Source organism: Podarcis cretensis, assembly GCF_951804945.1.
Source record: "Podarcis cretensis genome assembly, chromosome: 15".
In the NCBI taxonomy this organism is placed as follows: Eukaryota; Metazoa; Chordata; class Lepidosauria; order Squamata; family Lacertidae; genus Podarcis; species Podarcis cretensis.
The window spans coordinates 31,409,630-31,433,250 of record NC_137185.1 but is presented as its reverse complement, the minus strand read 5'-3'; the positions used below and the strand labels follow the sequence as shown (position 1 = coordinate 31,433,250).

General features: G+C 42.8%; 1 protein-coding gene across 3 annotated transcripts in view; it reads right to left on the bottom strand.

Annotated features, from left to right (window-relative positions):
- KIRREL3 (kirre like nephrin family adhesion molecule 3) overlaps positions 1–23,621 on the bottom strand; it is a 761,094-nt gene that overhangs the window by 291,693 nt on the left and 445,780 nt on the right. For all 3 annotated transcript variants that reach the window (XM_079955017.1, XM_079955019.1, XM_079955018.1), the window contains 2 exons: positions 4,086–4,235; positions 1,036–1,185 (listed from right to left, as the gene is read on the bottom strand). In XM_079955017.1, coding sequence (XP_079811143.1) covers positions 1,036–1,185; positions 4,086–4,235 — 300 coding nt within the window. The remainder of the gene's footprint in view (positions 1–1,035; positions 1,186–4,085; positions 4,236–23,621) is intronic.

Sequence of the window (23,621 nt, the reverse complement as noted above, 5' to 3'; positions counted from 1 at the left end):
AGCTACTTACACAAATCTGTGTGCTTCCTTGTGCTCATGTTTGCACATTTATTTTTATTTAGAAAATATATGTTCCCTGCCTACTTACTAAACTCTTTGAGGCAATTTACAATGGCTTGGATTTGAGGCTAAGGGGTTGTGTCCAATGCTAGTTCTAATCAGAGTAAACCCATTGAAGCTGATCAATACAGCTAACAGGCCCATTGACATCAGTGGGTCTACTCTGAACAGAACTTACTTGGCTACAACCACAAAGTTTGTTCAACTTAGTTCCCATTGAAATAAATGGGGCATAAGTCATTAATAACTTGATCCATTGATTTCGATGGGACTGAAGTTCAACTAACTTAGACAGGATCCAAATCAGTGATTTGAAATTCTAAGAAGGGAGACAAGAGTCATCCCCACCTCATCTTCAAATGTGTCTGCTACTACTCTGCTTCTTGCTCTCTGAGCCATGGAAGGTTTCATACAAAATGGCGGCTGAAGCAGCCCAATGGTTCTCCCTCACAGGGGCAGGACCTCCTCACCCAGACTCCTGCCACCTCTCAACGTGTTTGCAACTTAAACTACTTGCATAGTCAACACTGCACTCAGAATCGAACTACATGAAATGCTAGGCATGTGACTATAACTAGCAACAACAGCAAGCAGTCACCTCCACATTTCCCAGCCTTCTTTGTATTATGACATCACCACAGGCTATATCCCCACACATCCCCGTTCCGTAACAGTGCTTGATGTTGACAGAAAAATGGCATGCGTGAGATAACCTGGGGTAACCATACCAAAAGTGCCCTCCAGGTACTCCTGGACTCCAATTCCCATCAGCCCCACTCAGAATGGCCAATCACCAGGGATGTTGTGAGCCTAAAAACACACTTGGTTTTTCATCCGCTGAAGAAACTCTCTTTTTAAGCAGTGCACATACATTCTTTCTGAATGAGCCTTTGAACTCATTTCAAGGTCAAGGAAGAAGAGGAAGAGAGAGAGAGGGAATTGTGCATTTTTTCCAGCGAGAAATCACATTCTTACCGAGAACGGTCAGCCGGGCTGGTCTGGAACGGATGGCTGCTTGAATGGCCTGGCACTCATACTGAGCATCATCTTGCAGATCTGCTCTCAGGATCTTCAGGTGATGCTCCCCTGACAGATGGTCCCCCACAACCAAGTAGCGTGGGTAACCTTTGGGGTACAAAATGCAAAGAAGGATAGAGCTGAAAAAAAGCACACTGTTTGACCGAGTCTTAGCAGGGTACTGACAGAGGTTGATCGCTATGGGCTTCATCTCCCCAGTTACCTATACTGTCATAGGGATAGAGACACCCTCCCCCCCCCAAAAAAATCAGTCCTTCCCAAGTTTGATGATTAATGAGCTGCGAAGCTGAGGCAGCTTGGCACGCTCTCCTGTCCCCCCCCCCCCCCCCGCTTTGTTTTTCAAGCTATCAACAGCAGGATTTGCTCTCATGAACCACAAGAAATACAAATGAAGGGTTTGTTTGTATTTAGCTAATTAGATGACTAGCTGAGCTGGTATCGCACAAGCAGGCAGAGACCCAGCTTGCTAAAGCAGACCCAGCAAAGTTAATTGCCAAAGTTGCTCAGAATGATATGTCAGCCATATTAGCTCCTGTTACTCATTTCCTGTTCTGAACTTTGCAGAGAATGGCTATCTGAAGATATCCATAAATTTATCCATAAAGATAAATTCGCAATCAGAGGAACGTAAAGTATGTGTGTGTTATACTGTATATCCAGCTTGCTGGCTGCTTCATATTCTGGAAACTGGAAGCAGAGAGAAGTACCATGGAAAAGAAAGGAAGGAAGGAGAAGGAAAGAAGGAAGGGAGGGAGGGAGGGAGGGAGGGAGGGATAAAATGCTTCCCCTTATACTTTTTTGACTTCATTCATTGGAACAGAGCTCAACTTTTGCAATGCTCTGAAGAAGCACCTCTCTGATACACCAATCACCCCCATGGGTACAGTAAGAGAGTGCCTCAAATCATTGCTCTGAGGCATGGAGAAGTATTCCCATTTTACAATAGACTCCTGAGGCCTAGAGAGAGTAAGGACTGGAACTTTTATCAGTTTCAGGCATACAAGGGGCTGAAATTCTGATTCGCACAACATAGCAAAACAACATGGTGCTTAAACCCACAGAGGTTGCTCCATGTAGCAAGCCATGCATGTGTGCACATGTATGTGCAAGGGCAATTCCCTATGCTGCTCCAATCACTGGACCTTAATACAGAGATATGTGGATAGCTGTACAGATAGCTGGAATAGATATCAGGAGGGGTAAGCCAGGTTAAAGCAATGTATGTTTTTGTAAACATTTTAACCAGCTTAGAGGTTCTATTTACAATTAAGCAGTATATAATATTTAAAGATGAAAGGAGCTTGTGGGGTGCAGAAGACTTCTTGCATTTAATGTCAGTCTTTGGTAGAGTTTGCAGGCCCTCAAAGAATAATAGTAGCACAGCTTTCCCACTCTCCCATCAGCAAATGTTTCTGAGGGCAAATGTTTGCAGTAATCGGTAGGGTGTGAGACTCTTAATCTCAGGGTTGCGGGTTTGAGCCTCATGTTGGGCAAAAGATTCTTGCATTGCAGGGGGTTGGACTAGATGACCCTCGGGGTCCCTTCCAGTTCTATGATTCTATGAGTCTATGACTCTCCTCTGCTTGTGGAAGGTCTCTGCATAAAGCATATGCAGGGCTCTACATCACACCTTGAGAATGCTCCCCTCCCTTGCATGATCTCTCACACTCATGCTTGGTGACTGCTTGAACAGGGTTTGTTTCTCCCTATATTCCAAAGCTCTGCCACAAAAATCGCAGTGCTGGAAGAGAGGGAATCATTTCTTTGTTGGCACAGTACATGGTCCCTTCCCCCAGTACATGGAGGCAAACATCGCCCAACTTAAAATAGACTAAGGGAGGCTGGGTTTGACAGCCTGTTAATAGGACTGTGACAATGTGCTTCAGTTTATCCCTTGTTGTAAACTTCTCGGAGCCTGAGCTGTCGATGAGAGCGTCCCCCACATTCCAAGTTTTTACTGGAAACAATTCAGAGGCTTATGTTCTGAATGTCTGTCAGATGTTCATCAATAAAATCTAGGCCCTACCATGCACTATAGTGTCCAGGAGGACTATCAGGAACTATAAAATCTCTAGTTTCCTCTATTTCCTCCATCCCTGCCATGCATGCTGGGACCCTTTTACCACTGAGTTATGACCCCTCCCTAACTTTTCTTCTCTCTCTCTCTCTCTCTCTCTCTCTCTCTCTTACTGCACTAGCTAACTTTTTAGTGAAGCTGAGACTCACTCAGTTCCCCCTCTCAAATACTATTTAATACATATTTCATGTTTAAGCTTCACTCATTGTTCCAACAACCCGCCTCCAAAGTGGGCTGTTGTTTTCTTTTGCTGCATCTAATATTCCAGATGCTATGCAAGTCTTTTGTGATCCCTGTTAGGTTCTATAACTTGATCATTGCAGTTGAGCATCTCAGTCTGAACTGCTGCGGGTCTTGCCCTGGTAACCTGAGGGGTGTCAGCCTGTGTGCCATCACCCACCTCTGGTCAAAGGAGGGAATGGCAAGGAAATAGACTACAGCAGCAAGGATGCCTATTTATACTAATAGGCCAGAACAGATCAGGGACTCAGCTACAATAGTAAAGAAAAATAATTTTGGATCCATTATAAACATGCAACACCAGATGGCGCTGGAGAGAGGAGAAAATTCTTGGCAATTTTCCATAGCGGATTTTTTTCTTTTGTTATAACAAGTTACTTTCTGACTTACTTGTAGTGGGGTTTTTTTCTGTGTGTAGATCTACTCCAGGTGATAGCGTATATAAAATGTTCCATGTCAGGTGGGCTCATTTGTATAGGACACTCTGCCCTTTGTACTCCCTTGCTAGCTATGCATTTGCCATCAGTGTTCTTCCTGTCTCCCTGCACCCCACCTCACCCTGCTCTCAGCTTAACAGCAGCTGGAAGTGGTCAGCATGTGTTTCTCAAGCCTGTGTGTCATAACACGTAACAGGAGCTGCCGCTGATGTAAGCAAACCTAGAAGTCTTACTTGACAGATCCCGGCCTACGCCAAGAGCGAGTCCATCTTTAATCCACAGCACAATTCCGTTGTACTCTGGGATAGCACACAGCAGGGTCACAGGCTGCCCGGCAATCACTACCTGGTCCTGAGGTTGCTGGGTGAAAGAAGATGCTGGGCCTGCAGAAAGAGGGAAAAGGGGCGTAAATTGTTGATGGTGTTATTTATGAATTTATATACCGCTTAATGCCACAATAGACATCTGAAAGAAAACAAAACAAACCTCAGCAACAATGATACAAGAATTAAAACACAAATATGTCCCCCAGCTTAACTTACTTCACAGGGTTGTTGTGGGGATAAAATGGGGAGAGAGGCAACCATGTATGCCACCAGGATTTCCTTGGAGAAAAAGTGGGATAAATTACAATAAAATAAAGTTCACTTGCTGCATTCAACCGTAGTAATTTTTAAGCTTCTGAAACCTGTCAAGGCTCCACCACCCCTAGATGAGAGAGGAAGAGCCACTGTGCCCAGTGGCTCCACAAATCCTGCTGTTCATTTGCCATTGGGGGTATAATGCCCCGCAAGTGTCCCAGAAAAAGTGGGACACACCATTTTTTATTGAGAGAGAATGGCAGCCACTTTGGTTGCTGTGATCCTACCCAATATCACAGACACCAAAAGGACCACTATACTCTCACACACACACCCCCCAAAAATGGGAAGACAGTATCTTGAATATTGGCTTCAAAGTGTTGGAGGGTATGGGGCATGTCTGTACAGGTGAGTGTGCCTTATATGCTCAGGCAACCCCTACAATATCATCTCATAAGACCTCTTAGTGGACATGGAATTCTCTTAGATTCAAGGCCTATTTGGGCATCCCCCTTCACATGATTAACAATTGCATGAGAGGGAAAGTGGGGCAGGGACAACAAGCACAGCCCCCACTGTCACTTCCATGGCCTATTCTTGCCAGGAATTCCAACGACCATGTTAATAGATTTGGAACTAATATCTGCAGTTCCCATTCTTGGCCAGAGAAGGGCAGTGATGTGCCTGGCACCAGTTCAAAACACAAATCTGGACCTCTTCACAAATGTAGGGAACACGCAAAGTGGGGAATCTGGACTGTGCTCACTGTCTCCACATATTATCTCCTGCAATTCATCTGAAAGCCTGATGGAGGCTACATATGTATAAGTTGCAAATGCATAGGTGCAAAAGACAGGGCTCTCATGTGAAACATGTAAAGAAAGGGTCCCATCTACTGAATGGTTTGCTCCATTTTTTACCATTGTTATTTATTAATAATTATTAAATTTATATACTGCCCTTCATTCAAAGATCACAGGGTGGTTTGTGGTATAGTAACACAAAATACATAACATAATTAAAAAGCCCGATACTTTAGAATTATTATTGTTTTATTAAATCCTATACCACCCTTCATACATAGTAACAATCAAAACAATTACAGCCCCTCCCCAGTTTAAAAGGCCATAGATTGTTTAATTAGCCAAAGGCCTGGGATAAGAGGAATGTTTTTGCCTGGTGCCTAAAGGTATTTAATGAAGGTGCCAGGCAAGACCTCCCTGTGGAGAGCATTCCACAAGTGGGGAGCCACCGCAGAAAAGGCCCTGCTCTCATTTTGCCACCCTCTGGACCTCTCATGGAGGAGGCACATGATTTAGTAGTGTCTTTTGGATTAGCCCTGCTGGTAGAACAATCTGATTATTGTATTAACTCTAAAAATTGTTAATTCTAATGGCTACTTTTATCTTCAGGCCCATCAGGGATTTTTCTTTAACTTTTTGGAGGGGAAATGGGGATGCGGTGGGGGGGGAGTAGCCTTTAAATTAGGGGTACTGCCGATACAACACTAGAAGGCTGGTGGAAATTTTGTCTATAGTGTTCAGTTTGCACAAAGTCACTCTGGGGACTTGGCTACATTAGTAAAAAAACAACGTTTTGAATGCGTTATATACATACAACAGCAGATGGCGCTGGAAAAGAATAAAACTGTGATTTTTACTCCCCCCTTTTTATAACGATTTAATTTCTGACTTATTTGTAGCATTTTTTCCCTGTGTGTAGATCCACCCATGCACTGTCCTCTGCTTTTATTTTTAAAGCCAAGCAAACTAAAGGCAGAAATTTATACCTCGAAATTTACATCTATTACACGTATGATACATGTAAAAGATACTCCCACACAGAACAGTATTTTGGCAGCATCTTTAAAATTAATGCATGCATATTTTAATACAGTTATATGTATACTTGTATTGCCTGTTTATGGTCTAGTTAGTTTAGGAAAGAAATGGAGGACATCTTCCAGTTGGAAAAATCCATATAATTACAAGGCAACAGGTGCTGGAATCATACATCTAGCAAGAAGTAACACAACTCACAGGCTTCAACTTGTTTTTGTCCATCTGGTAAGAAGCACCGCTGAGACAGATTCACATTTCTAACCCAACATGAAAAATGGCCCAGTAGCCATTCTCCAAGGCTAGAGAAATGTCTAAACTACAAAGGGAAGGGAGGAATGAGAGGAAGAAATTTTATTATTTCTGATTGGATGATTTACCCGGCTTTACTAAGCACTAACTGCAGCACCTAAAAGCAGCCTGAGCTTTGACGTGAAAGCAGATTAGGGTTCTATTAAGGTGTTTAAAACTTTCTTTTTAAATCCCCTTAGCTAGTTTTGAATTAAGGGGAAACGTTGGGGGAAGAGAAAAGTTACAATTTTCAGCTTAAAAGTGAGGGGGGAAATTCACAGGATATAAGTCCTGTTCATAAATAACTCTCGCCATTGAATGAACAAAAGCTCAGCATGGGCCTAGTCCTCCTTGAGGAAGAGCCGTGCAGATGGAGTAGAAGGGGAGAGCCAACAATTATAAATCCTAAACTTAAAAGCAAACAGAATGTATCTTTTGAGCACACTCAGTTGGCATCTGCTGTGATTTCAGCAGACTAATGAAGCCTCACCCCATTCGATGGCATCACCGGGGGGGAAAGTAAAACGGCACATATTTTTCCATGTGCAGGCTTATAGGCACTGCTGCCGCTGGGATAATATGCATGAGGGATGTGGTAAGTGGCTCATTAAGCAACTTGACAGCATCCCTTTGTACCCACAGATGAATACAAAAACTGCTCAATTATCACGAAGAGAGCCACCCCTACCGCCTAATATTAGAGGCTCCTGATTGTCTCTCCACTGTGGGCAATGGCCCTCATTTTCTTCTCCTTCTCCAATGCAGAAGGCACAGTAGAGGCCTATTGTGGAATAAAGCCACTAAGAGAACTAATTTACCACCACAGTTTAAGCAATAATCTTCCCCCTTCCCTCCAGTTTCAAAATGCAACTGATCAGCATTGGACGGCGCTACACTGCAGACAAGATGGCAAGCACGAAGCAGCGGCCTCGAGCAAACCACCGTTAAGCCATCTGCCATGACAAAAGCTGAAGAATCCACAAAGCCAGAGCTGAGATGTTCCCCAGCAATTGGGATCACTCCAGCAGACTTTTAGAAGCATGACCAACACCATGGGAAGCGTAAACTTGAAGACAAGGGGCTGCAGGTCAGTGGTAGAGTATCTGCTCTGCGTGGAGAAGGTCCCAGGTTCAATTCCCAACATCTCCAGGTTGGGCTGGGACAGGCTCTTGTCTCAAATCCTGGAGAGCTGCTGCCAGTCTGTGTAGACAGCATTGAACTGGATGGACCAACTGAATGGCCAACCAAGTATAAGGCTGCATCCTATGTCCCTCCCCCCCAAGCTCAAAAAATTTACAGATGAAAATAGGATGAACTTGGATGTTGAATGCTCTTCCTTAGCCTTTACCATCACCACCTGAACATCCCCCACATATGAACACACTTCTTTATTAGCTGTATATCCTGGATTTCTTTGAGGGTGCTCCATGTAATCCATACGGTGTTCACAAGTGGTCTGTCATTCAAACATTTACCATACATGGATCTGCTTAGCTTCCAGTGAGGTTGCTGGGTCATGTGTCTTAATGTCTAAGAACCCCTTCTTCTCTTTCTGTCCCAAGTAGCCTTTCCTACAATGGATTGTACTCAACTTCCCTTTTTACAGATTCCTTAAAAAGAAGAAGAAAAAAATGTAGTATCACAACAAGTCTGATTATAGCCTTATTATGGAAAAGCTGCATCTCAACTGAACTCCACATTTACTCTCTGGGTAGGGAGGTAAGGTGGTGCCCACTTTGCATGCTCAGTCCTCACTGGCCTCCTTGGGTATGTGTGTTATCTTTTCTTTCTCTAAAGATTTGGTTTTACTTCTGCAATCTCTGCAGTTCCCCAGAGCCGGCTGATAACTCACCCCCCCCCCCAAATGTGTGTGGTGCCATTATGACAACATAAGCATGAACATCTGAAATGGAAGTATTGGTCTTCTCGCAACAATCAAAGCATGTTGTTGTTATTTAGTCGTTTAGTCGTGTCCGACTCTTCGTGACCCCATGGACCAGAGCACGCCAGGCACTCCTGTCTTCCACTGCCTCCCGCAGTTTGGTCAAACTCATGCTGGTAGCTTCGAGAACACTGTCCAACCATCTTGTCCTCTGTCGTCCCCTTCTCCTTGTGCCCTGAATCTTTCCCAACATCAGGGTCTTTTCCAGGGAGTCTTCTCTTCTCACGAGGTGGCCAAAGTATTGGAGCCTAATCAAAGCATATTGCCACCACAAATAATTTAAAACACTTGAACTCCCCATTTGGCAGCCTTTTTCCTCCTCTGGGGCAGCAATGTTCAAGGGGGAACAGTTAAGTTCAGCCAGGTGTGCCCCTTAAACACCTTCCATAGTGATGGACAGGACCCGAGGCTTGCTGCTCAGGGCTATGGGACCCGATAGGGACCACATTGGAAGCTAACCTGCATCATTTGCCTGGAGTTATGGGGGTGGTGATACAGGAAGGCCTCCCTACTCACCTTTTGGGTGGCTAGGGAAAGCACGTGGCAATGTATCTGTACTCCATTTCCCATAGGCAGGGTTTGTCACCCTAGTGGTAGAAGGCTTGGCCTGGTATATTACCGTTAAGTTCCACCACTAATAGTTTTTCCTCTGCAGGTGGCTTGTGTTTAAATAAAGCAGGCTATAGTTCAACCCCCACACTGCGCCTGACTCTTTTATTTCCACCTTCAGGTTGCATGCATCCCATACTAATCCCAGCACGAGGCACACTTAATATACAGTATCAGGATTCTTCCTTCCCCACTGTCCCACTGATAACTACGTGAGTGAAACCAAGCAGTCCTTGAAAGTGTGAATGAACTCAAATAGAAAAAAAATGATTATGGAGATGAAGAACCTTTCATCCGTGTTTGAACATTATTCCCAACGTGGCCACTCTGTCTCTGACTCCTCTGTCCTTGTCCTTAAAGCAAACTTGTTTAGACATGGCTGGGAACTGAGACCTCTAAAAACCCTGGCTTTTTCAACAACCACAGGAGCATAGGAACCACTGCTGATTAAACACTTTCCCCAGATTGTTCAGTGTGCTAACATGAAACGACAGAACATCATTTTTACTATTAGAATGTAGGTGGAATAATGTAAATACCTTTCAAGTTACAGATAACATTTTCATCAGCTGCCATTATTATATTACCTGCCTAATGCATGTGGAGGGAACCCTTTTCAGCTCAAGGATCACATTTCCTTCTGGGCAATCTTCTAAGAGGTTGCATGCAATGTTGGTCATACTCTAGGTTGACCTGTTGAAATTAATGAGCACGACCAACATGGCTCCATTAGTTTCACTGAGTCTACTCTGAGAAAGGCCAATGTTGGATCCAGTCCAGGTACTACATTCCACTGATGGGTGGGGCTAGAGGCAAACCTGGGCAGAGCAACAAATGTAAATTTTACCTTTGTACAGTAGGCTACTTTCTATACACATCCCTCTCCGTCTCCCCCCTAGGAATGCAAGAACATAGCCACCAAGTGTTCCAGAAAAAAGCAACATTCTGTTTTTTGCGAAAGGTCATGGCAGCCATTTTGGGTGCTGCGGCCTCATGCCGCAATCTAGCCCCCCAAAAGTGGGGAAGATTGCGAGATGGGTCATGTGACTCGCCTGGGAGCACATACCGGAAGACATGCATCCCAGTTTTTGATCTGTATTCAATTCCTGCAGCTTTCATGCGTGTTTACCCACAAGTCTGCTCTAGCCTGCTTCGGCATCAAACTGCACTAATTTCACACAAAAGCACTCATTTAAATATATATATTAATATCTGTTTCTATAACCCATGTTCTCTCAAAACATGCATTTTAAATACAAGATATATATACACAAGATATACGTATACTGAGCTGAAAGCACTGTCAGTTGTTTTGGAAAGTGCAAAAGCTGGTGGGTAACTAAATTCTGATCCACATAAGAAGAGCCCTGCTGGACAAGACCAAGGGCTTATCTGTTCTCATAGATCAAAGGCCTCGTCTGTTCACACAGAGTCCACCCAGATGCCTATGGGAAGCCGAAAGGCAGCGGAAGCCCAAAAGTCCACATCTCTGTCCAGGAGACAGGGATTAAGTCAGCTCATGTTGGAATGCAGAAACATCCAGTTCCAAACTCCTGAAGCATCCTTAATCTTTGGGAAGTCTTGAAGGTCAGGGGATGTTCTAGAGGGATAACCAGTGGACTGTGAGGTGCTGCATTTTTGAAGGAGAATGAAGGAAGTCCTCTTATCCAAACCCAAATCATGTACTGTAGGTATCTGCATAAGGCTCTTTCGATTCTGGCCTTTATATGCAAATATTTTTTTTTATTTTTTTTTAAAGAAAAACACCAAATGATTCTGCTTTCCTTTCTCTCCAAATAATTATAGGATTATTCACTAGTAAATATGTTTAGCATTGCAGTGTTATCCTATTAAGTAAGAAGCATATTCATGCTCATACATAATCAATTGTGGCAATAAGTTGAGAAAAATCAATGGTGCAACAGAGCAGAAATATTAGGAAGTGACTGAGATGGGAAATGTTCATCAAATCACTTTAAGGGCTATTTAGTCAAATTAATGTAAAATTGACATTCTCGCCATATATCATGGTTAGCTTTGAACGTGCATTTGCTACGTCTCAACTCATGTACTTGGACATGTGGTGCTACCAAGCATGCATACAAATCCACATTGAAATTGCATGTTTCTAGCATTGCTGAGTATGTGCTTGAATATAACAAGCCTCTGATAAGAATCTGATACAGTAAATACACACCCAAAGCCAAACAAATCCGGCTTAGCTAGGTAAAGGTTAGAGAGAGAGGAGAGAAATGCCGTTCAGTTCAAATTTTTATTAAGGACCCATCAAATTTGCATTTTCCAAACCAATATGCAAACTGAAAACACTATCCTTCCAGACTTCACTTCTCTGAATTTTATGATAAAGTTCTCCAATCCAAACAATGCCCATGGAAAGCCACAAATTAGGGAAAAGGTTTGCATACCTTTGCATATATTGATGAAAATAACATATAAAACACATTTGGAAAATTGCTTGCTAAATTCTGTATATTGGAAGAAATTTGCATTAAAATACTGATGCATTCCCATGAGAACTATTTTTAACAGAAATGCAGAGAACTGAACTCAAGACTACAAAAATGAGTAACCGAAATGGACAGATTTCCCCATCCCTAAAAATAATCAACTTCACTAAAAGTCTTATGAAACCGTCTGCAAATGGCAATCCTTAAAGCTGTGCTTCTCAAACTGTTAATCACTACCCACAGGTGGGACCTGACATGCTCCTGGGTGGATCACCTTAGGACGACTTTTTTTTCCTTTGAGAAGAAAGGAGTAAAGGCACTATGAGCAACCAAAAGACAAGGGAGAAACAGGTTGTCAATTTTTTAAAAAAGTGTTTTATCAATACGCAACACATTTCACAGTTCACAAAAAGCAAATGGAAATCAAGACATGTCAGGGAAAGGGAATTTGCACATCACTCACTGCTATCAGAAGGGCCTGCAGGACAGGTCAAGACTAAGAACAGAAGAACTGGTCCTTTTCAGTTGCTCTCAGTTTCTCATTTCGAACCAAATTTCTCCCCTATTCCTAGACCTCTTGCTGCAGACTATGGGCAGGGACAGACTTGTAAAGCGAATAAAGAGGATGCAGTCCACATAACTCATACACTCTGGAAAAACCCAGTTCAACATCATGTGTATTTTCTTTTCTCTCCCCTGTCCTTGGCTTTCTTCCATACTTTCAGTTGATGTTAAAATGGAAAACTGATGGTGAGATGCTTCAGTGCAGACATGCTCAAAGGCATAGCACAATGCGCAATCCTAGATTCCAGGGGTTCCAGGAGCTTACCCAGGATTCACCTTTCCTTTTGGAATGAGGCACATTGGAAACTGTGGTGTCTTTATGATATATTGCTTATTTACACATATATACAACCTGAGCCTACGATGAAGCGGTTCACACCATTAACACCCAAAATGGGTTTTGTTTCTCCTATAGCTGCAGCCTTGGTGTCAAACAGAAATCAAACATTGCTCTGTCTCTCTGTTTCTACAAGCTTGCTGATTTTTCCTCGAGCTCACATCACTTCCTTTGTTCCCTTAATGGCCCATCACGCAGGAGACCACCTCATGAGGAAGCTAGTCTGTCTTATACTTTAACAGTTACTGGATCCAGGGGTTAGAAGGGTCTCAACATACAGCCTACTCCCCACAAACTCATAACAATAGTTTGGGGACAAAACACTTTAGATGCAGACGGCTGCAGGTTCAATCACTGGCATCTCAAGTTAAAATATGTCAAATAGCAAAGCTTAGAAAGACCTTTGATTGCTGCTATAAGTATTAAGTATTTGAGACAGATCAGAAGCAGAGAACCTCAGGGCTTCCTTTACCAACCTCTTGCTGCTATTTTGACCACAGAAGGATCCAATCTTGGAAAACGAGTTTGCCATTTCTATAGAGCAGCAGTGGGGAACCACGTGGCCCTTCATAGATTGATTGACTCCAGCTCCTGTCAGCCCCAGCCAGCATGGTCAACAGTCGGGGTGATGGGAGTTGTAGAGCAGCAATATCTGGAGAGCCAAAGGTTCCCTACCACTGATGGTCTAGTAGCCTCGCTCAGCACAGGGCAGTTTCACATACCCATTCGTATCTCTTTTTCCTTCATTGCTGGCAATGGGATCTGGCTGTGCTCATGCCGCTCTGGTTCACAGCCAATGTATTTATTTCAGCTGGCAACTATCCTGTGCTAATACTGATATTCCCTACAGCCTAGCATTTTAATGAGGCTGCTTTAGGAAGGCCATAAAGTTTCTCAAGGGGGTTTGTGAGGTTGTGAGACTACTTCAGAGGGTTGGGGTGGAGGGAAACCATGGCGTCTGAAGGACAACGAAAAGATAACTTCTACCAACAACATTAGGAGGAGCAAATTCTTTTTGTTTTGTTTTGTTTGTGAATACTGTCAACTCTGGGGGCATCAAAACATACCTCTTTGACCACTCCTAACTCCCCCGAGGTCCTGGGAGGAAGATTAGTTGCAAACAGCTCTCACATTTTTGTGACCTGATGAAATTCCAGTTCAATCTCCAAGGAGTCTCATTAAAAATCAAGCTGGCCTTGAAGGCTGCTAGTAACACTTTTTTATTATTCTGATTTAAAGCTTTGCTAATTTAATTTTAAGACAACTCTAATCAGCAGCATCCTCCCGCCAACACACACATTCTGCCCCGAGGTCTTTCGAGTTGCAGTGTTAAAAAAAGAATAAGGCAGTGGGAACCGTAAATACGTACAGACATGATGGTTAGGAAATGGGGTGGTACCAATCATTTTGTTGTTTTCTCCCTCTGTCTTCCCACTAACTAAACATTTCACAGCCTGCTCTATAATCTAAACAATTCCCAAGGCAGCTTAGCTGCAAAGGGACAATGTCATAGCACATCAACAACTGGGGTGTGGGTGTGGGAGGAACGGCGGGGGAAGAGATTGTTTTATCGGCAAGAATTATCAGGTTGTCAGCTGGGAGCAGCGTAGGCTATAATGAGAAAGCAGCCACACAAAGTGGTGTCCATGCCCTGTGAAAATGCCCATTAAGTGAGGACTTCATTTGGTAATTGCCTCTGAAAGGGAAGAACTTTAAAGTTTTTGTTCCTCCGTTATTTGTTTTAGAGAGTGGTTGATATGACGTGGAAAACTGGAATGGGAATGTCAAATTTGTCTCCTCCACCTCCACGTTCCTTTATACATCTTCCCACCACCCCACACTTGATGAAGCTAAGAAATGGTACACAAAATGAATCTCTGCCAGAAGCTCCATCTGTGCTTCTTCCAGCACCAAGTCGCACAACGTGGGCACAAACACAGAGAGAAAAGTTAAATGCTATATAGGCCCTCACAAATAATCTCAGATGGATGTTGACTTAATCTTGGTTTGTAACAGATGCTTCAATTTTATGTATGCAGCTTCCTGTACACCTGAAACTGTGGCCCTCCATAAGTTATTGGACTCACTCCTATCAGTCCCAACCATCTTGGTCAATGGCTATGGATGGATCTACACTGATCTTTAAAAAAGGCTAACAATACAGTGGTGCCTCGCAAGACGAAAAGAATCCGTTCCGCGAGTCTCTTCGTCTTGCGGTTTTTTCGTCTTGCGAAGCAAGCCCATTAGCGGCTTAGTGGATTAGCGCTATTAGCGGCTTAGGGGCTTAGCGGATCAGCTGATAAGCGGCTTAGCGGCTTAGAAAAAGGGGGGGAGGGAAAAAACCCCCGCAGGAACTCGCAAGACATTTTCGTCTTGCGAAGCAAGCCCATAGGAAATTCATTTTGCGAAGCACCTCCAAAACGGAAAACCCTTTCGTCTAGCGGGTTTTCCGTCTTGCGAGGCGTTCGTCTTGCGGGGCACCACTGTGTATATATATATATATATAGAGAGAGAGAGAGAGAGAGAGAGAGAGCACTCTCAACGCAATTTTCCATTTACTGCTATACAGTGCTCCCTGGTGTCACATTTTTATAATGCATTTATAACATTATAACTCACCAGTGTAGATTAGTCCCTAGGACTGATAGAAGCTGTAGCCCAGCAACAAGCAGGTTCCCCATCCCTTATCTGGGAGCTATTTAGACAGGACCAATCTGGATTCTTAATGGTTGGGGTCACAATGGGAAGGGAGTAGGTTTGCCCAAGTGAGTCAGTTCACTGCCTCCTGTAAAGGGGAGTGGCCAGCACTCTTTACAAGATCTGCTTACCATCCCTTCCCTTGGGTAGTCTACTGTATACCAAAAGGGACACCACCATCTGTACATGTACACATGTATGCATACACACACACACACACACACACACACACACACATTAACACTACATGACAGACAGACATCATCGAGAAAAGTCAGCATCTCAAGGTTTACAGGAAGGCGGGCAAGTCTCCGAAATCCCCTTTGAGTTCCATACCGTATGTGAGAATTTCCATGCCACTATTTGTAAAACATTTCTCTGCATTAGCTGTCACAACCCCAACAGCTGTTTCTGACCTCTCATAACCCTGAAAGGCACCTCAGCTTGAGTTTCATACTCAGAAGAATTTCTTGTCAACTTTTGAAAGTGTTCAATAAATTCACCTGCAAAATTTGATGTAAGTGCCATTTCACAGTCACTCCAAAGTGGTTTAGAACGAGCTCCCCCCACCCAACCCTTACAGAGAACGCAAATAAGCCTCAATTCCTGCTTTTCTGAAATATGGAAGTACAGACAAATATAGATTCTCTGAATGTACATTTGCTTTTCTTTTTCATAATAAATTAATAAATGCGTAGATCAGCATGAAAATCAGGTATTAGCTAGGCAGCTTGGAATGCTTCCAGCATGAAACCCAATTTGTATCTGTGAAGGGTTGACAAAAATATTCCCCCCCCAAAAAAAAATGTGGGGGGGGGGGCTTTCAGGGAGAATTAAGTGCTTTACTTCACTGTTCATTTTTAATATTCCACCCACCCATTTATAGCAGTTTTTTGCCCTTTTTGGGTTGCTTTGGCACCACTTCCCTCACAGCTGTCCTTCCCCCCCTGCATGATTCAAGTCAATAAAAAATCACATAATAAATGTGATGGCATCGTCATAACACCTCAAACCCAGTGAGACTGAACTACATGATTATTATTATTTATTAAATTTATATACCACCCTTCACCCATAGATGAGTGGTTCACAGCATTAAAAACACAAGATAAAAACACAAAACACAGAACAAACCAATAACCCTCCACTCCCGGAAACACATTTAAAATGATATAGGATGGGATTAGTCAGCCAAAGACCTCATCGAAGAGGAACGCTTTCACTTGGCCCAGTTGTAGCCTTATTGGAGTTCACCGATTGGGTCTGCGTTGCTTTGGGACAGGAGGAAGAAAGTCAAATGACACCGAGGTTGGTTCAAAGAAAGAGTTTATTCTGCTCTCTGGATAACAGAAGGCACTTGCGTGGTGAGTTCACAGCAAGTCCAAAGAAAATGAGACGTTTCATGCAGTATATATATCCTCCAGGCACCATCTCCCTCCTTCCCTAGGAACCCAACCACGTCAGCCTATGTACGCAGGTTGACATCACATATGTTCCTGCTCTGGTATTCTTAACCATAAAAGGATCTTCCTTCCTGTACTTCTGACCATAAAAGGATCTTCCTCTTCCTACTCTTATCTTGGAGGAAGAGGTCATCATCTCCGAGAACGCACTGTGGCTTTGTTCCCGGACTTAGGTCTGTGCGTCAGGGTTGTGGTAAGATAAGACCTAGAGTGTCATCTCTGTTCCACTTCAGAGTGGACAAGGCCAGCCTTATTGTCACAGACTGATAAAGGAGAGAGCCTTGTTTAGGCAGCTGTGTTCTTGTTATGCATTTGCTCAACAGCTCAAGTTAAAGCATTTTTAGAAATGCTAAGAAGAAAGGGGGGGGCTGAGTTAGTTTTAAATTGACTGCACAGAAGAAACCCCATTCCTTCACAGTGATATCAGGTAGCTAATTCAGAGAGAGGGTGAAAACCTTGCCCTCCTTCTGTATAGTTTTTACTTCCTTTGCAATGTGGCCAAAATGTGTTTGGATGGGCATATGGGGTACTTTCATGGAGATCAAAGCGGTCATCCCTATTTCAGTTGATAGCTGTATTTACAACTGCAGCTGCTCCTGTTGCTGAAGATGTTTGACAGCTCAGACTAAATTTATTACTGAAGATAAAGCTTTGGTATCACAAGAAATTTGAGGGTCCTTTGATGCTACAGACAATGTATTTCTTTCTACCTATTGGGCTGCTAAAAACTGTTTAGATGTCCATTTACATAAATTGGATTGTTTTAAATTATCGTTTTTCCCAAAGGCATTAAAAGGAAAATAATGTTTATGCAAACTATCATGAGTACATTCCCAGGGTTTCTGCTGCTCTAAGTACTAGAAACAATAGGTAGCATGAAATATTTTTAGCGCAGCAACTACTTGGTCTTCTTAGATGAGAATCGCAGGTTATTACTGCCATTATTTGCAGAACAAGCAGATTTTCACACTCTGGAGGCCTGCTTCGAAAACTTCTGAGCACCAAAATACACGCTATTTGTGAATTGAAATCAAATGCACACTTCACACAAACCCAAAAAGGTTTAGGCTGCAGTCCTATAAATAGCTGTCTGGGAATTCAGTGGGGTTTACCTCTGAGTAGAAATAGTAGTAGCTTGAAAACAGTAGAAAATCTGCTGAAAATAGGTTTAAAAACAACTGTGCAATAGCCAAATAACTTAACCATGTCTGTTAATTTCAGTGGGTCTACTCTGAGCAGCAGCAGCACTGGATATAACAAAATGAACAGGGGACCTTTTCACCCAGCTGGAAAAGCTTGTTGAAGCAAACGAACAAAAAACGTTTTCAATTGTTTCTGGAAAGAACTGATGGCAGACTCCTGTTTTATTTCTGAAGTCTTACTGGATTAGTCTTACAGTATTGCTGAAGTCTACATGTGCAGTGAAAAAGTACTGCAGGAAACAGCAACCATGATGTGATTGTCTGCCAGAGTGCTTGAAGATTCTCACTGTACAGTGTTTTACCAACACTAACACATTCTCCTGTTAGTTTCTGTTCTTATCACTGAGCAGCTGCGTGGAGTCACAGGACTCTGTTTATATTCCAGAGACCTTGCAGTCTCACGGGAAAGGGAGACGGGATGTGACGTTAGTGGTTTCCTGTTTCCTTTGTTCCTTTGTTCAGTTGCTCTCTGCTTTCATAGAGAGAGGATGTCTTTTCTGTTTTGCGTAGTTTAGAAAAAAAATTCTTTACAATGTAGCCCAACCTCTCATCTTTTCCCTGTGCTGGGAACCCTGCTGGATAGAATGTGCTTGAGGCCTTATCAAAGGCTCAGGTCATTAAACACGTCGGAGGCGATTTCAAAGGCTCAGCTCGGAGGAAGATAAGGCCTTATCGGCTTGGCCGAGCAGAGTTGCCTTTCCTTTACTGATGTGTAGATGCGAACTTCTCTGTCCACCAGATTTCTCACTTCTCCAAAAGTTACAGCTTAGTTCTAGGTAGTTTAAATGTATCAAAATATGCATTTACGCTGCAAGACTATACACACCTGCTTGAGGGTTTAGCCCTGTTAAGCAGACTATGGAACTTACTTCTGAACAGACGTGTGTTGGATTGTGTCATCGCATACTAGCCTGGAGAAAATGCACAGTGAAATATGTATTTTGAGAGAAAATTGTCAAACATTCACAGAGGAAAGTAGAAATACAGCCCTCATCAAGCTGGGGCCCTCCAGATGTTCTGAGGTACAACAGCTGTGCTGGCTGGGACTGACTGGAGATGAAGTCCACATCCTCTGGAGGGTGTGAGGCTGGGGAAGGCTATGGAAATAGACTAAAAAGGAATTGTGGATGAACCTACAAAAGAGACATGGACCAGAAATCAACAGATTTTTCCATTCCTCCATGTAAGTAAAATACTGCACGTATTGATGCACATGTATGTACAAATCACAGCAGCACTGAGTTGCCTTTCTAGGCTGTTTTGCGCACCAGTAGAGGCACTGAATGAAAATTAAGTGAAGGGATCAAAGACTACAGCAAACTGCATGTGCTCCAATTACAGGATTTTTTTAAAAAAAGAATTTTCTAGTTAAACTGAAAAGAGGAGAATGGAAGGCAGGGCAAATCCATAGAACAGCAAAGAAATGGACCAGAGGAAATAGCCTTTCATCCCTATCCACTTGTTGTGTATTTGCATGAGTGAATTGGAAGGAGACATGCTCAGAACATTAACTTGTGGAGAGATGCAACAAGCGGTCTCTTCTCAGGGTAAGTCATTCCTCTGCTGCTGCATTGGGAGTGATCTAAACAGTCCCAATGCATAGAGATGTCAGAATAACTTGTTCCCAATAGAGACTGATTGGAAAGAGATGAGGCCAGAGCAATGAATTATGCAGAGGCTCTGTGGGCAAGTATTCTGAGCTCATGGGAGCTTTTAATTACGAAGTTAATTTACATTGCATGGCAGACAACGTTTGAGTATGACTGAAATAGGTTAAATTGGGATTTTCTTGTCAGTGTCCTCCAGTTGCTTGGGGTGACAGCTCCTATCATCCTTGACCATTGGCCATGCTGGCTGGGACCCATGGGGTTGGAGCCCCAAATATTTGGAGGGCAACAAATATGATGGACACATTCTTTAATCCAACTTGGGTTGCTTCCAGGTGACCTGTTTATTGAGCATTCCTTTTGAGATGTTTTCAGGGAGGTTAGACAATATTGTAAGTAAATGTTATCCCGTATTTCTACTGCACTCCCCCCTCATTTTCCTTATTGCAAAATATTTAGGTGTGTTTTCTGTGGCACAGGTGTGGGTTGTGCAAGAATTCCTAATCAACTGCATTTGCACACCTGAATTTGCTTGCATGTGGTTGAATTCTATCATATAACAGTGACGGCGCCCTAGGATTCCAGAATATCATTACTATGTGCAGACTAGTTCATTTCAGTGGAGGGGCAGGACAGTTCATGTTGGGAGCATGGCTAGTTGATGTGGTCTCACTCACAAATTGAGATGGGACACGAGCAAAACATCTGCAAAGGTTTCTCTAGGAAAAATGATGGAGATAATATGGTATAGAAGGTATAGTTCAATGTATAGTTTTGCAGTCTGAAAGACAGCCAAACAACCATGCATTTTGCTGCAAAGGATAAAATGGCACTTCCACCCACGCATTCCTAATACAGAACCCATGTGGAGTAGCAGCTGTTGAGTATTGCATGAACAGTAGCAGTGGGACAGCATCATCCACTACACCTGAGGCCAGCAAGCTAGGTGAGATGTAGGGCAGACCAGGGCGAATGGGATGGGCTGTGTAGCGCAACAGAGAGAAATGCTCAGGTAGCCTATGCTGTCTCACCCCGCCTAATGGTAGGGCTGGCTCTGCTTTTTTAAAAAAGTAAAATTGATTTGCATTGAATGCATTTGAATTGAAAAGCATAACAGAGTATTTTGCCATTGTCTATTCATTTAAAAAATCTCTTTATTCATGGGGACTGCTTTCTGCAAAACAGGAGTGGGGAGCCTGCAGCTCTCCATATGATGTGGGCTAAAGCTCCTGATATCCCTGACCATTGGTCATGCTGGCTGGGGTCTGATGAGAGGTGGAATCCAACAACACCTGGAGGGCCATGGATTTTCCACCCCTGCTTTAAAAGAATTGCTTGGACCAGCAGCCTCCAACCTGTCCATAGGTTTTAGGTACCACGCTAATCAGCCCCAATCAGCATGGGTAATGGTGAAAAATAATGGGAGTTGTAGTCCAAAACATCTACAAGGCACCAATTATGGGAGGGCTGACTTGCATTACAGAATTATTTTTTAAAAAAGCATTAAGGAAAGGTGCATTTAAAAATGCACATTTCGAAATAAAATAGATTTAGAGAGGCATATCTCCCTTCTTTCCTGCTGCATTGCCATTCTGTGCTGCTGTTTTGTTATTCTGATACTGGATGTTTTTAGACTTATGATTTTAATGTATGCTTTCCTTATTTCAATTGTGAACTTCTTGGGACTGTTTGATGTAGGGTGGGGCTAATGGTGCAAAGAATAAGCCAATAAAATATATTTAAATTTGAATCTGTGTGCACTTTAGCAACAGCAACAACACACATTTACAGATTAAGGTGGAAACAAAAATGGAATGGGCATGTGACCAAACACACATGAAAATGCAATAGGCTACAGATAGACTGATTTGTCCATCCTTATTTGAAATGACACTTTTCAATCATTTAGAATAGCTGCGGCTTCTCTTCGTTTTGCTTAAGCTAATCAAATAGGAGGAGGAGGAATTAGATTGGCTGACATAACATATGCCGCCATTTGTCAGGAAAAGGAACGTGTCATGTGAGACAAAATTAATTAAGGAGAAGTTGTGGAGTATATTGAACATAAAAGTTCCATTGGAAGGTTTAGGAATGTGAATGTTATTTGCAAATTGCGGGTGGCTGTGGGTGGGGGTGAGGAGTGCTGTTTGTTTCCATAATTGCAGCAATACGCACTTGGTTCTTGCCAGCTGCCTGCCTCTGTCTGCATTTTTTGGCAGTTTGTGGAAAAGCCTATAGAACCACAGCAATAAATGTTGCTATCTTTCTGCCAAGATCTGAGCCCAGCCTTTGAAATCCATTGGGCACACAGAGAGTATGTAAATGGTGCCATAATCTTTTGGGGGGTGCAGGGGTGTGTGTGCGCAAGGTAGGAGTACCTTATTGATGTTTTTTTATTCTGATCACATACCCTATAGAGAAGTGTGATTCTTTTGCCAGTAAAATGTGATAAACACAAAGATGACCAGCAGCCAAATACAGTGGTACCTTGGGTTACAAACGTTTCAGGTTACAGACACTTCAGGTTACAGACTCTGCTAACCCAGAAATAGTACCTCGGGTTAAGAACTTTGCTTCAGGATGAGAACAGAAATTGTGCAGCAGCGGTGCCGTGGCAGCGGGAGGCCCCATTAGCTAAAGTGGTGCTTCAGGTTAAGAACAGTTCCAGGTTAAGAACAGACCTCCAGAACGAATTAAGTTCTTAACCCGAGGTACCACTGTACTAAGTGTAATGCAAGACGTATGTGTTTGTTTCAATTTGATGTATTTTGCAGCAGCTTGCAATCCAGTTACAGTCTCAAACACATTTCTGGGCCCAATTCATAGTGCTGGTCTTAACCCAGGAAACCCCTACATGGCTTGGGATTCCAGTACTTCATGTATCATCGCTTTCCATATGAACCTACCAAGGCTCTCCTTTGGGTCCTCCTTCTGGCAGACGTTTGACAGTGAAGACCAGAGAGAGGGTCTTTTTGGTGGTGGCCCTTCATGCTCTCCTAAAAGTTGTTCACTTGAACCTACATTAACATCTTTTCAGCACCAAAGACCTTTCTCTTCTCTCAATGTTCTGTTAACATCTCTATTGCTGTTGTTATATAACCTTTTGATTGATTAACTTTTACCGGTAATTCTGCTTGGGTTTTGGGAGAAAGCAATTTTGACTTTTGTGTGATCACTTATAGTGCTCCAGCTGATTATCTGATGTTTTATGTAACTTTATAGAGTGTAGTGCATATTTTTTTTTTATTGAAAATCCCCTCAAGACTGATGTAAGGCAGTGAATAAATCAAATAAATGATGGTGATTGCTAAAGATGTTTTGCAGATCCAATCATAATGTTCTTCAATCTGCCACTTGTTCAGAAACACTTATCTACAATAGCAAGTGTAAAATCTTCCTTCAAAACTCAGAAACATCATGGATATGTGCGTCATCCTGGTTTATCGCAGATAAAGGTGCAAAGGCATCATATTCCAGTCCGTCTGCATCATTTCACACAATGCTAAAAGCCCATCCAAGTATTGACTTCACCTAACTTTTCTTATCTTAAAAGCTTCGATGAAATCAGCCCCCATCGAAAGCAGCTATTTCTGTAATGTGATGCATAGAAGAAACCTCAGCAACCCACTGTGTCCATTAAGGAGCTTTAAATATAAGAGAAGGGAAATTTTTGAATAAGATATTAGACCTTTCAGAAGTCTGTTTGTCTATTAGTCACACTGGCAAGAGTTCTGAACTATTGAGTCTTCTCCAGCTTTGATACCTGCACGAAATCCCAGCTCAGCTTTCAAAGTCACTGTGAGTAGTTTGATCAGCCATGCAGAAAAGGGTTTAAATGTCATCTTCCACTCTCTTATTAGTTACCAATTGGAGAAATGTGTAAGAATACATTCAGAACAGAATACTTATTGCTACCATCTTTCCAGCTCTGGCTTTGAGAATTACCTTTTGTGAGATTTAATAAATGCCTCCCTTCCTTCTGTATTTCCACTGCCAGGAAACAAATCTGATGAGCCATGGCGGATGAGAGAAAGAAAAGATTCTCCCCTTGAAAGGGATATTGCAGGTGCGGGAAAGGGAAGATCCTTTCATTTAAATGAATACTTTCATGGAGAATCAGCTTCAATCCCAAGAGGGGATTTGAACCTGTATCTCCCAGGGTCCTAGTCC